Source organism: Macaca fascicularis, chromosome 1, assembly GCF_037993035.2.
Source record: "Macaca fascicularis isolate 582-1 chromosome 1, T2T-MFA8v1.1".
Lineage (NCBI taxonomy): Eukaryota > Metazoa > Chordata > Mammalia > Primates > Cercopithecidae > Macaca > Macaca fascicularis.
The window spans coordinates 80911927-80932537 of record NC_088375.1 but is presented as its reverse complement, the minus strand read 5'-3'; the positions used below and the strand labels follow the sequence as shown (position 1 = coordinate 80932537).

The 20611-nt window shown below is 39.6% G+C and overlaps 2 protein-coding genes and 1 non-coding gene across 21 annotated transcripts in view; 2 read left to right on the top strand and 1 right to left on the bottom strand.

The window, feature by feature from the left end:
* DISP1 (dispatched RND transporter family member 1) overlaps nucleotides 1–20611 on the bottom strand; it is a 205403-nt gene that overhangs the window by 86180 nt on the left and 98612 nt on the right. The gene's annotated exons all lie outside the window — the stretch shown is intronic.
* Nucleotides 519–10595, top strand: LOC135970230 (syncytin-1-like). The gene is made up of 3 exons (XM_065542537.2): nucleotides 519–539; nucleotides 1835–2029; nucleotides 7407–10595. Exons 1-3 carry the CDS (start codon nucleotides 519–521, stop codon nucleotides 8736–8738), a joined length of 1548 nt encoding a protein of 515 aa, XP_065398609.2. The 3' UTR covers nucleotides 8739–10595.
* Nucleotides 13578–13681, top strand: LOC123571217 (small nucleolar RNA U13). Its single transcript, XR_006695397.2, has one exon. It is a non-coding gene; the product is annotated as a small nucleolar RNA U13 (small nucleolar RNA).

Sequence of the window (20611 nt, the reverse complement as noted above, 5' to 3'; positions counted from 1 at the left end):
CTGCCCAGAGGTCTGACAGCATTCTTTTTTGAAATGTCCAATTTTTCTACACTTACAACATTTTCCCACTTTAGTCCCCTTAGATCAACTACCAAATTGGCCATTGCTTCAACCAGTATTGTAGAGCAATGAAGCTCAGTTCCCGTATCTTGACAAGCTCTGAGAAAACCTCCCAAGTTTTTTGTACATCTCACAGGTGCCAGTGTACATTTACAATCCACATTTGCATTCTCAAAAGCCAAAGTTAAAGTCAGCCTTCCTGTAGCCACAAAAGAAGATGGTATAAGGCAATTTTCATCCTCCCTCTTCTGTTCACCACCCTCGATAGGTGCTGTGGGTGGGGCAAAAAATTCTCTCAAATTTTGAAATAATGACAAAAGGACAGTATGAACCAAATTCCAAACAGAAAAGCGAAAAGAAATAGTCAAATTCTTTCTCATGTTACCCTGATTCAAAAACTTCCCGTTCTCTGTACCTCTTTAGGGCACTGACCTTATATTGCTGTCGGCAGACTCGTAATGGGGTTTCTCATCTGTCTGGTCAGTCTTACTTTCTCTGTTCCAGCAGGCCTTCCTCGTTCAAGTCCCTATAGGACCCTATCTGTCCCTGTCTGTCCCTCTCTGTCCCTGCAAGTCTCTACTAGTCTCTCTCTGTCCCTGTTCGCCCCTATTTGGGTGCCACTTGCCACAGTTTGCCACAATTACGACGGTTACCACAGGACTGAACGAAGGGGGATGAATGCAGAAATGAAAACTTTAAAGAAACTGTTTTAAAGAAGAGGTCTGGGGAAGAAGAGGGCTCCTTGCTTCTAGCGAGCAAACGCAGCAGCCCTGAGCTTCTACAGCCCTTCATATTTACTGGGTAGAAAGAACAGGGAGGAGCAGATAACAATTAGTCAGCTACTTGATTGATCACAGGTTCACATTATTGCTAACAGGCTTCAAATGTGCCTAATCACAAGAAACACTGCACTTGGGGCATGGCTGCCCTCAGCATTCCTTCTGGGCGGCGGACGCAGTTTTGTCAGTTTGCCAATATTCTGCATTTATGAGAACGGTTTGCTGTTTACTCATATAGCCTCCAGTGGTATACTGAGTTGATCACGACCCTCACTCTTTCAGCCTGCAACAATAAAATTCTGCAAGACGGTTGTGAAAAGATAAGAAATAAGGTAATGACAGATGGGCAGGAGTAAGGATATTTATTTATATCCGAATTTAAGAGTATGAGAAATATGCTAGAATATTTTACTTAGGCCTCTTAAAAAACCCTTGAAAATATATCAATACAGATGTGTTGTTATGCTCAAAACTTAGGCCTGGCTGAAAGAATATATTTATAAATGACATACATTAGAAACTACAATTAAGTCATAGAAGGCAAAAGGGTATCCTAACATATTGAAGGGCAGCATGTCACTAAGCTCAGCAAATGCCATTTCAAAAACACTGAAACAAAACTCATTACAACTGATCGGCATGCTCCACAGTCAGGCTCTTCAAGACCAAGGCATCTTTCGCACATTTATTGCAAACTCCAATGCTGAAAGCCTAGGCAAGTCCTAGCTGACCATTACCATCCCTAAATGGTAGACTTTCGTGGGCTGTTAGCCAGAATGAGCCTCCTGGGTGTGGATCAGTAAATGCTCCAGTTCGTGTTGTGAAGTGTGAACACAAGAAGGCAGCTGTCCCAGTGCCCATATCAAGCGACCAGATATGTGCCATAAAGTATGCTACTATGTTGGGGCACAACCAAAAGACTCAGAATGCTGTAACTGGGGCTAGATAAAACCCATAGCAGTCATCAGAGGCACCTTTAACCTCAAATATTTTAGAGAAGAAAAATCCACAGGTTAACCTTGTCCTGTTCTGACTATCCCGTGGGCCGGGATACGTGGCACCCGAACAGGGACCTGGAAACGAGGGACTCCGTGAGGAAGAGGACGCCAAAGGACGGTCGACCGCTAACGAAGACAAAAGGAGTCAAACTCTTCCGATCACCACGGGAACCTGCCGCGTCAGAATCGAAGGTAAGTGACACGTCCGAAATGGGACAAGAATTAAGCCAACATCAAATATATGTAGGCCAATTAAAAGAGGCTTTAAAGATACGAGGAGTAAAGGTTAAAGGTAATGATTTGTTTAAATTTTTTGATTTTGTAAAAGACACTTGCCCTTGGTTCCCACAGGAAGGAACTATTGATATTAAAAGATGGCGTAGAGTAGGGGATTGTTTTCAGGACTATTATAATACTTTTGAGCCAGAAAAAATTCCTGTAACCGCCTTCTCTTATTGGAACCTCATTAGAGATTTAATAGATAAGAAGGAGGCCGATTCGCAAGTCTTGGCTGCGGTCGCTCAGACAGAGCATATTTTAAAGGTTAGCTCCTGCTCTAACCTCACAAAGCCTCCGCAAGATACGGAGGAGGATCTCATTTCCCTCGAAAGTGATCATGAGGAAATCAAGTCTCCTTCTGTAACAGATAAAGAAATACCACACGAAAACAAACCAAAAAAATACCCAATTTTACAGATGCTTCAAAAGGAGGAGGAAATTAATAAGCCTAATCAATCGGATATCAATTGGGATGATTTAGAGGAAGAGGCGGCTAAATATCACAACCCTGATTTGCCTCCCTTTACTTCATACCCACCCCCATATAATAAGACACATAGTGAGGCTTCTGCGCCCATTGTTATGGCAGCAATAGATCCCAAAGAAGAATTAAAGCAAAAAATTGCTCAACTAGAAGAACAGATTAAACTTGAAGAGTTACATCAATCATTGATAATTAGGCTCCAAAAGCTAAAAACAGGGAATGAAAAAAATACCTAACTCAGACGCTATGGAGGGTTCCTTGCGCCCACTTCAGCGGCCTGGACAATATGTTCCAAGAGGGGGGTTAGTTGCTAGTCGACATAGAGAAGACTCCTCCCCTAAAGACGTTTTTCCGGTCACGGAAACCATAGATGAACAGGGACAGGCTTGGAGGCATCATACTGGATTTGATTTTACTATTATAAAAGAGTTAAAGACTGCTGCCTCTCAGTATGGGGCTACTGCTCCATATACTCTTGCTATAGTGGAATCTGTAGCTGAGAATTGGCTCACTCCTACAGACTGGAATACCTTAGTCAGGGCAGTTCTTTCTGGGGGAGACCACTTAATTTGGAAGTCAGAGTTCTTTGAAAATTGTAGAGATACAGCTAAAAGAAATCAACAGGCAGGAAACGGTTGGGATTTTGATATGTTAACTGGTTCAGGTAATTATGCAGACACTCAGGCCCAAATGCAATATGACCCTGGACTGTTCTCACAAGTCCAGGCTGCTGCTACAAAAGCCTGGAGAAAACTTCCCGTTAAAGGAGATCCAGGGGCCTCGCTCACAGCGGTTAAACAAGGACCCGATGAGCCATTTTCAGACTTTGTGCATAGACTTATGACCACGGCAGGTAGAATCTTTGGAAATGCAGAAACGGGTGTAGATTATGTTAAACAGTTAGCTTATGAAAATGCTAACCCCGCCTGCCAAGCGGCAATCAGACCTTATCGAAAGAAAACAGATTTAACAGGATACATTCGCCTTTGTTCAGATATTGGGCCCTCGTATCAACAAGGCCTAGCAATGGCCGCCGCTTTTAGCGGCCAAACAGTAAGAGACTTCCTCATTAACAAAGGTAAAGATAAAGGGGGATGTTTTAGATGCGGTAAAAGGGGACACTTTGCAAAAGATTGCTGTGAAAACCAAAATAAGAGTCCAGAAGCAAAAATCCCAGGCCTTTGCCCAAGGTGTAAACGAGGAAGGCACTGGGCAAACGAATGTAAATCTAAAACTGACAGTCAAGGAAATCCTTTACCCCCCAGGCAGGGAAACGGGATGAGGGGCCAGCCTCAGGCCCCGAAACAAGCATATGGGGCAGTCAGCTTTGTTCCAGCCAGCAACAGCAATCCATTTCAAAACTTAGTAAAGCAACCCCAGGAAGTGCAGGATTGGACCTCAGTTCCACCTCCCACACAATACTAACACCTGAAATGGGACTGCAAACCTTAAATACCGGAATATATGGACCCTTACCACCTAACACTTTTGGGCTACTTTTAGGAAGAAGTAGTGTCACCATGAGAGGCTTACAAGTCCTCCCTGGAGTTATTGATAATGATTATGAAGGAGAAATTAAAATTATGGCCAGAGCTATTGATAGTATTATTACTGTCCCTCAAGGAGTTAGAATAGCTCAGTTACTCCTGCTACCTTTGGTTAAAACAGATAATAATATCCAATACTCTAATAGAAATATAAAAGGTTTCGGATCATCAGATATATATTGGGTGCAACCAATTACAAATCAAAAACCCTCTCTAACCTTATGGTTAGACGGGAAGGCATTCACTGGACTAATAGACACAGGGGCTGATGTAACTATCATTAAACAAGAAGATTGGCCCTCTCATTGGCCTACTACAGAAACTTTAACTCACTTGAGAGGAATTGGACAAAGCAGTAATCCTAAACAAAGTTCTAAATACCTAACATGGACAGATAAAGAAAACAATTCAGGCCTCATTAAGCCATTTGTCATCCCTTACCTACCTGTTAACCTTTAGGGGCGAGATCTGCTCTCTCAAATGAAAATTATAATGTGTAGTCCAAATGATATAGTTACTGCACAAATGTTGACTCAAGGATACACCCCTGGTAAAGGTCTTGGAAAAGGAGAGAACGGTATCCCACAGCCTATACTGGTTTCAGGACAACTTGATAAAAAGGGGTTTGGAAATTTTTAGCTCAGGCCACTGACATACCTGCACCCCAAAGGTGCGCTGACCCCATTACTTGGAAGTCAGATGAGCCCGTTTGGGTTGATCAGCGGCCTTTACTCAATGATAAACTAAGTGCTGCCCAACAGTTAGTGCAGGAACAACTAGCAGCAGGACATATTGAGGAAAGTAATTCCCCTTGGAATACACCTATTTTTGTTATTAAAAAGAAGTCTGGTAAATGGAGACTCTTACAAGATTTAAGAGCAGTAAATATCACTATGATCCTTATGGGTGCCTTACAACCAGGATTGCCTTCACCGGTTGCGATTCCTCAAAAATATTTTAAAATCGTTATTGACCTTAAAGATTGCTTTTTTACAATTCCCCTTCACCCTGCTGACCAGAAAAGATTTGCCTTTAGTCTTCCATCTACAAATTTTAAACAACCAGTGAAGCGCTATCAATGGAAAGTCTTACCTCAAGGTATGGCCAATAGTCCTACCTTGTGTCAAAAATATGTAGCTGCCGCTATAGAGCCAGTCAGAAAAACATGGGCACAAATGTATATTATACATTATATGGATGATATTTTAATAGCAGGAGAAATTGGCGAACAAGTCTTACAGTGCTTCGCCCAACTCAAACAAGAGTTAACAGCAGCCGGACTACAAATAGCCCCAGAAAAAGTACAATTACAAGATCCATACACTTATCTTGGTTTCCAGATTAATGGACCCAAAATCATTAATCAAAAGGCCGTTATACGTCGTGATCATTTAAAAACTTTAAATGATTTCCAAAAATTACTGGGAGACATAAATTGGCTTCGACCGTACTTAAAGCTCACCACAGGAGAGTTAAAACCTCTTTTCGATATATTAAAAGGAGACTCTAATCCAAAATCCCCCAGGTCCATTACTAAAGAAGCATTAATAACACTCCAACAGGTAGAACATGCCATTGCAACACAATTTGTTACCGGTATTGATTATTCTCAGCCATTAATATTCCTTATTTTTAACACAACAATAACCCCTACTGGCCTATTTTGGCAGAACAATCCCATTATGTGGGTACACCTGCCCACCTCCCCTAAAAAGGTTTTGTTGCCTTATTATGATGCCATAGCTGATCTAATTATCTTGGGAAGAGAGAACAGTAGAAAATACTTTGGAATAGAACCCTCTACCATTATACAGCCCTACACTCAATCACGCATCCATTGGCTGTTACAAAATACGGAAGCCTGGCCAATTGCTTGCGCTTCTTATACTGGCGCGATTGACAACCATTACCCACCTAACAAACTTATTCAATTTTGCAAACTTCATGCGTTTGTATTTCCCCATATTACCAGTAAAGAACCTCTCAATGACGCATTACTAATTTTCACTGATGGATCCTCCACAGGACTTGCCGCTTACACTTACAATAATGTAGTCGTCAAATTCCAGACCACTTATACATCAGCTCAGCTGGTCGAATTGCAAGCTATAATTGCAGCACTATCAGCTTTTCCTTGTCAGCCACTTAACATTTATACAGACAGCGCCTACCTGGCTCATTCAATACCCCTCTTAGAGACCGTGTCTCAAATTAAACATATTTCAGACACAGCTAACCTATTTTTACAATGTCAACAATTTATCCAAAAAAGGACTACTCCCTTTTTTCTTGGGCATATTAGAGCACATTCAGGATTACCGGGACCTCTAACACAAGGTAACGCAACAGCTGACACGGCAACAAAAACCATAGCCACAGTCACTACAGACAATTTGCAACAAGCGCAAAAAGCACATGCCTTACATCATTTAAACGCCCAAACCTTAAGACTTATGTTTAAACTTACCAGAGAACAGGCTCGACAAATAGTTAAACAATGCGCCAACTGCATAACATATTTACCTGTTCCCCATCTAGGAGTCAACCCCCGAGGACTCATCCCCAACGAAATTTGGCAAATGGACATTACTCACCACTCAGAATTCGGTCAACTAAAATATATCCATGTATGCATAGACACCTATAGTGGATTCATCAGTGCAACTCTCCAAACAGGAGAGGCCACCAAACATGTCATAGCTCATTTATTACACTGCTTTTCTATTTTAGGAATACCCAAACAAATCAAAACAGATAATGGCCCTGGTTATATAGCCAAAGCCTTCTTACAATTTTGTAATACCCTACAAATTAAACATACCACAGGCATTCCCTATAATCCCCAAGGACAAGGTATAGTAGAAAGAGCTCATCTGTCATTAAAAACTATTATCACAAAATTAAAAGGGGGGAGTTGGTACCCCGTGAAGGGTACCCCCAGAAACATACTCAATCATGCCCTGTTTATCCTTAATTTTTAAAATTTGGACAGTCATGGAAAATTGGCTGCCGACCGTTTCTGGCATCCTGAATCTCAAAAACAGTTTGCAATGGTGAAATGGAAAGATCCACTTGATAGTTCATGGCATGGCCCCGATCCAGTTTTAATTTGGGGAAGAGGCTCAGTATGCATCTTCTCACAAAAAAATGATGCAGCCAGATGGCTGCCTGAAAGATTGGTAAGACAAATAAATCATAACCATTGTCAGTCCAGGGAAGATAAATCTCCCTGAGAAGTTCTTTCCTTCTTGTTTTTCAGAAAATGAAGCCTAACATGAAATTCCTTTGGAGAATAATCGCTCTATACAACATAGTGACAGTCTATGCAGGTTTTGGTGACCCTCGTAAGGCAAGAGAATTATTACGAAAACAATACGGCCAGCCTTGTGACTGCAGAGGGGGACAAATATCTGAACCTCCGTCAGATAGAATCACCCAGGTGACCTGCACGGGCAAGACAGCTTACCTAATGCCAAACCAGTTATGGAAATGTAAGTCTACCCCAAGAGATACCTCACCTAGCGGGCCGCTCCTAGAATGCCCTTGTAGCTCTTTCCAATCTTCTGTACATAGTTCCTGTTATACCTCCTATCAACAATGCAAATCAGGCAATAGAACATATTATACGGCCACGTTACTAAAAACACAAACTGGAGGCATCAATGACGTACAAGTATTAGGATCCACTAATAAACTTGTACAATCTCCTTGTAACGGCCAAAAAGGAAAGCCTGTTTGTTGGAGCACTACCGCTCCCATTCACATTTCTGATGGAGAAGGCCCATTAGATATTGCAAGAATTAAAACCGTCCAGAAAAAATTAGAAGAAATTCATAAAGCTTCATATCCTGAACTTCAATATCACCCTTTAGCCCTGCCTGAGCTTAGAGATAATTTTAGGCTCGATGCTCAAACCTTTGATATCCTCAATGCTACTTACAATTTACTTCAAATGTCTAATACAAGCCTGGCCCACGATTGTTGGCTTTGTCTTAAAATGGGCCCCCCTATTCCTCTAGCCATACAATTTATTCCCTTGTTGGCTGGACTAGGAATCACCACTGCTTTTACTACAGGAGCCACAGGCCTAGGAGTCTCACTGACCCAATATACTAAATTATCCAATCAATTCATTTCAGATGTACAGACCTTATCCAGTACTATACAAGACTTACAAGACCAAGTAGACTCGTTAGCTGAAGTAGTTCTCCAGAATAGAAGAGGTCTAGATTTGTTAACGGCAGAACAGGGAGGGATATGTTTGGCCTTACAGGAAAAGTGCTGTTTTTACGCCAACAAATCCGGAATCGTCAGAGATAAGATAAAAACTTTGCAAGAAGAACTAGAAAAGCGCAGAAAAGGCTTGGCCGCCAATCCACTATGGACTGGACTCGATGGACTTCTCCCCTATCTCCTGCCATTTCTTGGTCCTTTACTCACCCTTCTACTCTTCCTCACTCTCGGGCCTATAATCCTTAATAAGCTTATGGCATTTGTCAGACAACAAACTGAGGCCTTCCAGGCCAAACCTATACAGGTTCATTATCATCGCCTTGAGATGACTGAAAATGGTGAGTCTTATTTACCTTAATAAGACCACCTCCCCTGTGTGCTGAACTGGACAGTCAATGACGGGTAAGAGGACACTATCTCCATCAGAGCCTAAGACAGGAGGGCCGCCCTTGCTGCTGCCTTATCCCATGACGGGCCTAGAAGGTGGGGGTGAGTTCACCCAACCTAAGACAGGCGCAGTTCCCGAGGGGTTTTCTTATCATAAAAATATAAAAAGGGGGACCTGTCCAGAGCTGCACGCCCCGGCCATAGCGAATAATAATTAACGATTAAAACGCCTGAGCTCTATTCATTTCCACCTTCTACCTCCTCCCTATCTTTGCCTTTTTTCCCCTGTACTAATACCTCATTAAAGATGGCCCTCTTCCTGCTTCTTCTTCACTCACTTTTCCCGCGCCCGGGAAAATTGTTACTTAATAGCGCAAGCGCAACATGACCTCCGACCAGAGAAACCAAAACTAACCTGGCCACGCCTTTGGCAATGAGATCATTTCCGCCTTAGCCCAACCCCTTCCCTTCCAAGTGTATATAAGGCAGTGCATTACTGCCATTAAACGAGACTTGATCAGAGCACTGTCTTGTCTCCATTTCTCGTGTCTCTTGTTCCCCAAATTCCCACCCCCTCCTCCAGGGCCTGTTCTGACTATCCCGCGGGCCGGGATATAACCTGTTCCAGGTACTCAACCCAGGATCATTATACTTTTGACAAAAAATGAAGGGGGTAAATATTTAAAGTGAATTCTAACATTTCTATTTTTATACAACAACTCACTACCTAATTTTATAATGAAAATTGCCATGACAAATAGGTTATAAGTGTTGGTTCAGGCACTGAATTTGCAAAGAAACACCAAAGGAGATGGGCATTCTAATAGTTGGGTTACAAAGCATCAACAACAACAAAAAGTAAGCATACACAATCATTGATAGCAGGGAAGTATTTTATTTAGTAGCAGGTCATGGTATCAGAGTTCTGAGTTATGTTAGCAACAAGATAACCTGTGCCTTAAAGAGAAACAGAAGAGACATTTATGACCGTGCTGTTAGTAATATTCAGTGTTAGACCTTGCAAAGATCTGTCACCGACAATGCCTTATACTACAAAAGAATGAAAGATGAAAGAAAAAGTTGAGGAGCTGGAGAAATGAAAACTAGTAAGTTCTTTGTTGCATTCCTAAATTAAGGCATCTGCCCTGGTTAATCACCCAACACTATTTGCTTTCCTGGATATCTTGGTCAATGACCAAGAATTCTAATGATCTAAGTATGGACTCTACTTAACATCTTCAAGTCACATTGTCTTACTCACACAGTCAACACAGCCCTCAATCACACTGAAGGAATGTTATGCACTCCTCCTTCCCATCCCTATGGGATATTAGGCAATGCAGTATTCATTCCTTCCTTTGCCAAGTGTAAGGCCTTGGTAATACACACCTACACCCTTCTGGCTTTACAGGGAGTTAGACAAATCCAGCATCAAGGATCAAGCTCAGATCCCCTATGCAGGAAAAAATGGAATTGTCATAAATCTCTAAAATAATCCCTAATCTTGCATAAAGCTAAAATGTACCATTGATTTAGATCAAAGAAGCATAACTTTTGGAAACAATTGCTTTTCCCAATCTCTGATTGTACTTGCAATGATGGTTACTGTTGATACTGATACACTGACAACAGCTACTCAGAGACAGTGTCCAGGACAACCACAGCTGAACTCAGATTTTAGAAAGCCAGGAGCATACGAAAAATGCTCAGTCATTGTTATTATCATCTTTTTTTCCCTTTCCTTCCTTCCTTTTTAATGAATGAATGAATGACAGAGTCTTGCTGTGTCACCCAAGCTGGACTGCAGTGGTACAATCATGGCTCACTGCAGCCTCAAACTCCTGGGCTCAACCAATTCTCCCGCCTCAGCTTTCTGAATACCTGGGACTACAGGTGCAGGCTATCATCCCCGGCTAATTATTTTAATTTTAATTTTTAGTAGAGATGAGGTCATGCTGTGGTGCCCAGGCTGGTCTCAAACTTCTTGGGCTCAAGAGATCCTCCTGCCTTGGCCTCTCAAATTGCTGGGATTATAGGTGTGAGCCACCGTACCTGGCCTATGATGTTAACTTATTCACACCTTTTGACATTGCCGAAAACTAAGTTTTACAAGATCTCTCACCATATCTCTGGGGATGGGAGGAGGGAAGGAAGGATAATGGTCTCATATTCATAACAGTATTTGCAATGCCTATTCTCACAGTGATAAATGACTATAACCTTTTCAAGAGGATGAGTGAAAGAAAGAGGGAGGTGAGAATGAAAAAGGAGGTCAGGTCCTGGTAACATATCATCTTGTTTCTAAAGACAAAGCTCCTTGAACTGTTCCAAAGAAAACTTAAAATCCAAATTAATAACAATGTACAGACATCACCAGGTCACACGAAAAAAAATTTTCTGAACCCAACTTCAAAGCATAAAATGAATATCCCTTTGGAGTAATATATTTTGGAAGGCAATTAAATTTGTATATAGTAATACACATTTATTTCTGGATTTAAGTACTATATTTGAAAAGTTCAACTGAGTATTTACATAAGTCTCCCTAAAATAGTTTTTATTTTTAAAAAGTTTCCTTTAAAAACTTAAATCCTGGTCCCTTTGATCCAGACTAACTTCAAATAGAGAAGCAAGGAATTTCAAACAACCCAAAGATTTTAATGATTTCCTTCGGATCACCTAGCATTAGAGAAAACCTATGTAAGCTTGGGTAAAAACAAACAAACAAACAAAAAACAAAAAAACCCCGATATATATACACATACACACACACACACACACACACACACATACATATATATATATATATATAAAACAGTATGAGTTATATAAGCAGACCCTACCCATTTTTTTTAATTTAGAATGTATTTGAAAAAGATGAACTATTCCCACACTTAAGTACAAATTTGGAAATAAAACAAGTTACCCCCACTTGGATTTAGAGTGTATCAAACAAGGAGTCTGAATCTCAAATTTTAGAAAAGTTATTTCAAAGATAAATAATACTTAGAGATTCCTATTTACTCCTTTTTTTTTTCTTTTTTTGTAGAGATGTAGTCTTGTTATGTTACTGAGGCTTATTTCAAACTCCTAGTCTCAAGAGATCCTCCCATCTTGGCCTCCCAAAGTGCTGGTATTACAGGTGTGGGACACCGTGCCCAGCCTTATCTACTCCTTTACTGAATGTTTAGTGCTAATACTTTGCAACTTTTCTTAAAGACAAAAAGTTAAGGAGTAAAAGCAGAGAGTAAAGAGAAAAAGGAAGCCCATCACAGATAATATCTTATTGCTAAGCAAATAGAAGAATGATTCCAAGGGAAATATAATTCAAGTAATTTAGATATTTTATGATTCAACTTCTTTTGCAAATAAACTCTAACTTGGAAGTTCATATTCTAGATCATTTAACAGTAATATCTCTATATTGATACGTGCAAGCTAGCATTTTGATATATAAAAGTGAATGGTTTTATCTATAAAAATAAAACCTAATTTATTTGCTTAATTTGTTAATATTCTATAAAATAATTTGGTCTTAATATTATATTTCACTTCTAACTATTGTATAGGTACATCTTTAAAGAGAATACAAGCAACTACCAAGTACCAAGAAGGTGGGGTACTGGCCATACTTCTCACATCAAAACAAACCTTTCTAATTTACTAAGTTCCAGTCACTATTTTTTTTACTATATTCCAAAACTTTAAAGTCTAATTAGAAGTTTTTTCCAGTACAAATTTCTTGTTTTTGTTTTCATTTTAGCATTCCTGCTGTAAATATCTAGTCATGCAGGTTGAGAGTGCAAATTGTCTCATATTCCAAGATCATATCACTGCATATGGCAACTATGCTTCATTCTTGTTCCCACTACATCACAGGTCAATATTCAGACATGAAAGCACACCCCTATCACTCTGTCATTTTTCTAGCTCACATTCTTTAGTGAAACCTCAAATAACCAAATAAGTTCAACAAAAGTTTACTCAAACTTAAGAATATACTATGACTGGCTTTATTCTTCTGCTGGCTAATAAGGCCTGACAATAAACTAAAGTTAAAAAGAAACACTTCGATTAATCCATGAGTCAAGCCACGATAATTAACCTTTAAGAAACCCCTTTAAGAAAAAGATTTCAACAAATGAGGAAACCAAGGCAAACAGAAATAGAGGAGGAGAGAATGAAGAAAGGAAGTAACAGAAGGCAAACTGTAAAGCAAATGTGGGAAAAGGAAAACAGCCATAAGTAGTATCAAGGTGATAAATGTATGACATACACTTCAAATAGTGGGAAGAACATAAGCAAAGCAGAAGCTAAGGCAATCTGAGGGAAAAGGAGGAAACTGAGGGGAGAGGACAAAATACAACACTGGAAACAGGGAAGTCAGAAGAAAAAGTAGGTGCTTTATGCTGCAAAGTAATCTGGCTTCTAAAACAATTTATTGAGAGAAAAATACATAAATGGTGCAAATTGCTACTCTATGCAAACCTACAGATGACTTGCAGAGATATGAAGATATGATTAAGCCCTCTTGCAAACATTATTCTTCAAGTTCCAACTTATTTTTTTTCTTTTTACCTCAAAAGATTCATTACAATTCTGGACACATAGCAACTTGGTTAAAGCACATTAGTAAGAGCTTATGAAAAATAAGATACTTCTGGGAATTCCAGAGACAAGAGTCAGTTTCATCCAGCCCATGGTCAAAGATCACATGAGTGCTGGCTGCTGCAACCACCTATTTAATTCCTTGCTATTCTTTAAGTTGGCACCCACCATCTCACTCCTTCATTAAAATAATCTCTTCCTAGTCCACTCGTAGTTCATAAGCAAGATGATTTGGTTTTCGTGCTGGTGTGTGAGATGTGCCTCCCTCAAACCTTGTTACTATGTTGGCACAATACCAGTCTGATACGAAAACAAATGGGCCAGGGACAGTGGCTCATGCCAATAATTCTAGTGCTCTGGGAGGCTGAGGCGGGAGGATCACTTGGGGCCACGAGTTGGAAATCAGCCTTGGCAACACAGCAAGACCCTGTCTCTACAAAAAAGTACACATACAAACAAAAAATTACCTGGATGTAGTGGCATGCACTTGTAGGCTCAGCTATTTGGGAGGCTGAGGCAGGAGGATTGTTTGAGCAATCCCAGGAAATTCCTGAGAGTTTGAGGCTGCAATGAGCTATGACTGCACCACTGCAATCCAGCCTGGACAAAAGAGCAAAAAAAACCTCTGATTCAAAAAGAAAAAAAAAGTTAAAAAAAAAAAATCTCTTCCATCTGTAAAAGAGGGAAAAGAAGGGTACTAGAAGGCACCCTCCTTTAAGAGTTCCTTAACCCTTGCTCTACAGTTTTATACTTGAAGCAAGGTAAATCCCAACTTCTCCCAGTCTCTTTGGTGCAAAGATACCCTTTGTTCTCTAGACAATACAAATTGGAAGCAGCAACAGGCTCTGGTTCACAGAAGATTCTCTCTGATGCTATGATATCACTTACTTTATATCTAATTGGCCTTCATTCAGTCTAAGGATTAACCAAGGAACAAAGCGAAAAACAGCTTTTAACCAAAGCTGATATAACACAAAGAGGTAGAGCCTTTCAAATTATCTAAGCTAATCATCAGGAAAAAAAAAAAAAAAGAAAACACAACTTGAGAATATGGCATTTTACCAAAAAAAGAAAGCCCTGAAGACAATTACTATGAATTTCCTAAAGATACATATGTTGCTCATTTAGAGAAGACAAATTACTAGGGCTTGCCTAGGAAAAAAGTCAGCTAAAAAGGATACCATCTCATTGATCTCAATACAGATACCCCAGTGCCTACTCCAAAAGGTTCAAAATAACCTCCCCAATCACTCTCTTCCATAAACCCTGGCCAAACTACCCTCAAAATGAGTCATAAACATCACTACCTAAATGCGATTTGGTCACATTGCTCCTATTCACTGCACAGTCTCCAATGAGATTGACAAAGGTAAATCCTACATATTTCTTCAAGGTATACCTAAATTTCCTTTTCTCTGTTTAGACTGCTTTGACTCAGAAGTCATTCTCTCTTTTGCTTACCTAACAACAAGGTCCTATTGGACATATTAGACATTTGCATTATCTTAAGAGCTTATTTTTTGTAGTTTAATTAATGCTATAATTGAACAAATCGTGTTCACACATTTTCAAATACAAGAAATGACTACTTACACTTCTAACATCTCAATCAATTTCACTATTATTTTCTAAGCTCACCACACCTTCCCTCTGGGACATTTTTTCCTACCGAGTACACCATTTAGTATTTCTTTTAGAAAGGTTATGTAAATGGTAAAAACTCTTATACTCTTATGCTACATATTTTTAAATGTCTTAATTTTGTCCTCATCCCTTTTTGTTTGTTTTTTGGAAACAGGGTCTTACTCTGACCCCCAGGCTGGAGTGCCATAGTGCGATCATGGCTCACTGTAGCCTTGACTTCTCCAGCTCAGGTGATTCTTCCACCTCAGCCTCCTGAGTAGCTGGGACTACAGGTACATACCACCATATCTGCTAATTTTTGTATTTTTTTATAGAGACGGGGTTTTGTCATGTTGCTCAGGCTGGTCTTGAACTCCTGAGCTCAAGCAATCCTCCCACCTTGGTCTCCCAATATGTTGGTATTACAGGCGTGAGCCACTGCGCCCAGCCTCATCCTTGAATAATAGTTTAGAAGGATGGCCTTAGGGATATTACAGAATCAGCAGACCACTTTTTCAGTTTCTGGTCACTAAACTGTGTTTTTATCCTACTTTTGCCTCTTAGTTCACAGCTTACAGTAAGACCACAGCCCCAGGCAGAGCTGGCAGCTAACATTTTAGTGTCAATGATGGAAAACAGGCAGGGGGAAGGATTCTCCTGGCTTCCATCCCTTCCTTCAGGCAAGAGCTCCCCCATCTCCTGAGAAGCGGCTGAGGGGTAGTTAAGCAACTTTCTGCTTCTGGCCAGGAGCTTGGCAGTCTCAGAGTTCCAGGGCTACTTATCACTTTCTATTTCTGGTCACCTCCTGGTCCTTAGAGATGTTTGTCTTGATTTTGAGACTAGGTATGTCGTTTTAGTTTTATCTTGTATATCCTTTTGTTGCCATGTGGGATATGGTGCTGAAACAAGACCTTCATGGAGCCACCTGACTGGAACTCTCCTGTGTTCCTCCTTGACACTGGGGTGCTCAGCATGGTGCTGACTATAGAAGAGTTGATAAATGCTGATAATTTTTACATAAGTTCAAGTAAATGTGCATATATGCAAACAAGTCAATGGGATCCTGAATAACAAGAGAAATAACACATTCATAAACAATCCTAGTGGCATATAGGTTTTACTTGCTTTGATTTATAACAACCATACTGTCCATCTTATCCAAATGAATGTAATAATCCTGGGTTATTCATAATGAGCTTCAGTTACAATTTTAAGAAAACCAGGGAGCTGATAGGTATAAATCATACACAGTGTTGACACATCTCTTTCTGACTTCCTCTGTTCTCTACATACATTATTGAATTATAGAATTCAATACATTTATAGATATAAATGTGTATCTATATATACAATATAATTTAATATGATTCAGGATATAATTCAATACAATTATAGAATTCTAAAAGATGTTTATCTTGAATCAAAAACTGAAATGAACATGAATCAACTTGAATGGTTTTGACCCATGCAGCCCACATCATCCTCAGAAGTAACCCATCCCAAGTCTTTTGTGCGTATTCTAAGGAAGAATGAGGCGTATCCCAAACAGCACCACGATACAATAAATTTACAAAGTGTAGTATATCAACATCACAAAGAGAAAAATAATAATCTCCATGAATTCTTGGTTTTTTTTAAAGCAAAGAGTCAAAAACTAAAAATTAATCAGGGTATCTTCTGTAGTGATTAGAAAAATATTGTCTTTGCATCTGGAAAAGGCTTCTACTTATTTTACACTGACATATTTATGCTATGAAGAAAATTAATTCACTAGGTTATTGATTTCAATTAAAATATTGTTTAAGAACATCCAGGCCAAGCACAGTGGCTCACGCCTGTAATCCCAGCACTTTGGGAGGCCAAGGTGGGCAGATCAAGAGGTCAGGAATTCAAGACCAGCCTGGCCAACATGGTGAAATCCCATCTCTACTAAAAATACAAAAATTAGCTGGGCATGGTGGCAGGCATCTGTAATCCCAGATACTCGGGAGGCTGAGGCAGGAGAATTTGGGAGGCAGAGGTTGCAGTGAGCCGAGATCGCGCCACTGCACTCCAGCTTGGGCGACAGGGCAAGACTCCATCTAAAAAAAAAAAGATCCAACTGCCTCTGATTTAATTATCTGTTCCTCACACAACCTTTTTTTTTAAAATTTTTTTACAGACAGGGTCTCATTCTGTCACCCAGGCTAGAGTGCAGTGGCATGATCATAGCTCATTGTAACTTCAAACTCTTGTGTTCAAGTGATCCTTCGGCACACAACCTCTTTGATTGATAACTTTATCTTCTAAGATAATCAACATACCAAATGAAAGTGTACTGTTCTGATTTGAGCCAGTTTTTTTTTATCTACTATACACAATAAATTGACATTGTACTTTCCAGTTACTTTTGGGTAACTGGTAAAAATGAGTTCTTCCACCCATGAAGCTGAAAGCCTAATGGTTCTCCACCAAAGTGCAAACATCTCTATTTTTTTTAAAAAAAACTCTGTACATCCAATGATTAATCATCCCTGCACAGCCACACTAAATAATCAAATCTTTATTTTATTGTATGTATTTCTTTCTTTATTTTGAGACGGAATCTTGCTCTGTTGCCCAGGCTGGAGTGCAATGGCACAATTTCAGCTCACTGCAACCTCCGCCTCCAGGGTTCAAGCAATTCTCCTGCCTCAGCCTCCTGGGTAGCTGGGATTATAGGCTTGTGCCACCACACCTGGCTGATTTTTGTATATTTAGTAGAGACGGGGTTTCACCATGTTGGTCAGGCTGGTCTCAAACTCCTGACCTCGTGATCCACCCACCTCGGCCTCCCAAAGTGCTGGGATTACAGGCACGAGCCACTGCACCCAGCCATAATCAACTCTTTAAATCATTCAATTTACAGTTGGAAATAATCTTAGTAATGATCTCTTCTATAATCTCTAATCTCACTGCTTTTACCTGGTACCTGATTTTCCTCCTCCAGCCCAGTGGTTCTCAAATGTTAGCCTAAGGATATCAGAATCCCTTGAAGGGCCCACTAAAACTCAGGTTGCTGAGTCTCCCTCCTCCTCGCTCCTCACCGGGAAATTCCCATTTAGTAGTTCTGGGTTGGCCCTAGAATTTGCATTTCTAACAAGCTCCCAGATAATGCTAAAGCTGCTGGGTGTGGGACCACACTTGGAGAATCTCTGCTCTAGTTTCTTCCCCGTTTTACTCCTGTAGAGTTAATAAAACTAATTTTACTTGACTAGACATTCATGACCCAGGGCTCTCATACTAAAGTGAATTGAGTTTAACATGGAAGTCCTTCTGATTATTAGAATCCTCATTTATCCTGAGCTCATCTCTTGACCAACATAGCAAACCGGTTCACAATTCTTGCCTCCACAACAATCCTGCCTCAGTTCTCCCTCTGCTAGAAGGCTCTCCTTTTCTGCAAATCAATGGCCACTATTTTATCAATCCTTATTTATTTACTCATTCATTCATTCAATAAATATTTATGAAGTACTTGCTATGTGTTAGTCACCATGCTAAGTGGTGTGAAAAAAGACCAAGGTCAAAATCTTCCATGACTAACCTTAAATCAACTCCAAACACCTCATGACTTTGTTACTCAACGGGGTACTGATCCAGACCCTAAGGGAGGGTTCTTGGGTCTGAGCAAGAATTAAGAGGCAAATCCACAAAGCAAAGTGAAAGCAAGTTTATCAAGAAACCAAGTTTATTAAGGAATAAAAGAATGGCTTCTCTCATAGGCAGAGGAGCCCAGAGGGCTACTGGTTGCTCATTTTTATGGTTATTTCTTGATTATATGAGAAACAAGGGGTGGATTATTCATGCATCCCCTTTTTAGACCATATAGAGTAACTTCCTGATGTTGCCATGGCATTTGTAAACTGTCATGGCGCTGGTGGGAGTGTACAGTGAGGACGACCAGAGGTCACTCTCATCACCGTCTTGGTTTTGGCAGGTTTTGGCCGGCTTCTTTATTGCAACTGTTTTATCAGCAAGGTCTTTATGACCAGTATCTTGTGCCGACCTCCTGTCTTATCCTGTGACCAAGAATGCCTCAACCTCCTGGGAATGCAGCCCAGCAGATCCCAGCCTTATTTTACCCAGTCCCTATTTAAGATGGAGTTGCTCTGGTTCAAACGGATGGAGTTGCTCTGGTTCAAACGCCTCTGACAACTTTGTATCCACCTTAGAAGTTAAATTGTTCAAACAAGAAAAAAGTACCCCCAAAGCACATCAAACTGTTTTTTCCAGGAGTGGAAATAAATATGCCAAGAATCTGTTATATTTTCTTTCCTGGTCTTCTTGTAACTTAATATCCATTTTAGAGAGCTCTAAAAAGAGCTACGGGTCTAATAAAGATGCCACTATTTATATGTTGAATACACTTGCAGGATCTTCCTCTCAAGCGGTAGGTTTTAAAAAAAAGTAACTGCTGGTAGTAAACGTTGACGCTCGGTAGAAGGAAACTAAAATACTTGAGGGCAGGAAACAAGCCTTCCTTCTTGATGTTTCTGGAGTTTACCTAGCAGGTGCTCCAAAGTGAGACGAATGGATGAAACCACCCACTGCTTGTTAAACTTTTTAGACAGCATATTTTTACAGATAGCACTACAGCAATACATAGTTCACGGTAACATTTTATGCACTCTTGAGTAAATCCTCAAAGTCCTATGACAATATTTTAAAATTTGCTTTTACTCATGCTTAATTTTTAAATAATATTTATTCACATTCTAGAACAAGTTTGAATGAAGTCATACAAGTTGTCCAAGACTAATAACCCCATGGAATAAATAAAGTTTATTAATGATAAAGGAAGCTTTCAGATAGACCCAATTAAGTCAATCTTATAATTTTATTGAAGCTTGACAGAAGAGTCCATGTAAGTGCAATAAAGTTTAATGGAAACTCAGTCTGGTACTAAAAGAGTAGGCATTATATGCAATGAAAGTATAAATTATAAATAAGAAATAGTCTTATAAGAAATTTGAATTTCCTCGAAATTAGCCAACATATACTTACAATCAAATTTATATGTTCAGTTAAGAAGACAGCTACAGTGATGCTATACATTGTTTGTACAGTCTGCATTTGAAAAATGAAGTTATTCTTTAATTAGCCATTTCTAAGCCAAAGTTAATGGTTGTTTGAAAATGAGGCTCATTACATGATTCTGCAAATGTACTCTGTAATAACTAACATTACCACACAGCTGTGTAAACATATTTACCATGACATATTCTTTTACCACAGGTGTATGTTTTCCATTCTGAGCATTATTAATATGCATCTGAGACTAGTCTGATGTAGAACTAACATTTAAGGGAAGAAATATTTCTTAAATTATTTAACTGTTTATAAAATAATATTTTAACTGGAGAACACTTAATACATCATAATCCATGTATTTTTAGTGTTTTTATGCTCCAACTTGTTCTTAAATCGGTTTATGATAGTTACTTCTTTCTTATTTAAGATCTATTAATAATAGAATCCTCACCTAAAAAGTCAATAAAATCAGTCCCGAAATAAATGATCTGATTTGTATTTACCAGCATGCATATTTGCAGCATGAGTAGTTTTTATGTCTTTCTGGTAACAAATACAGTT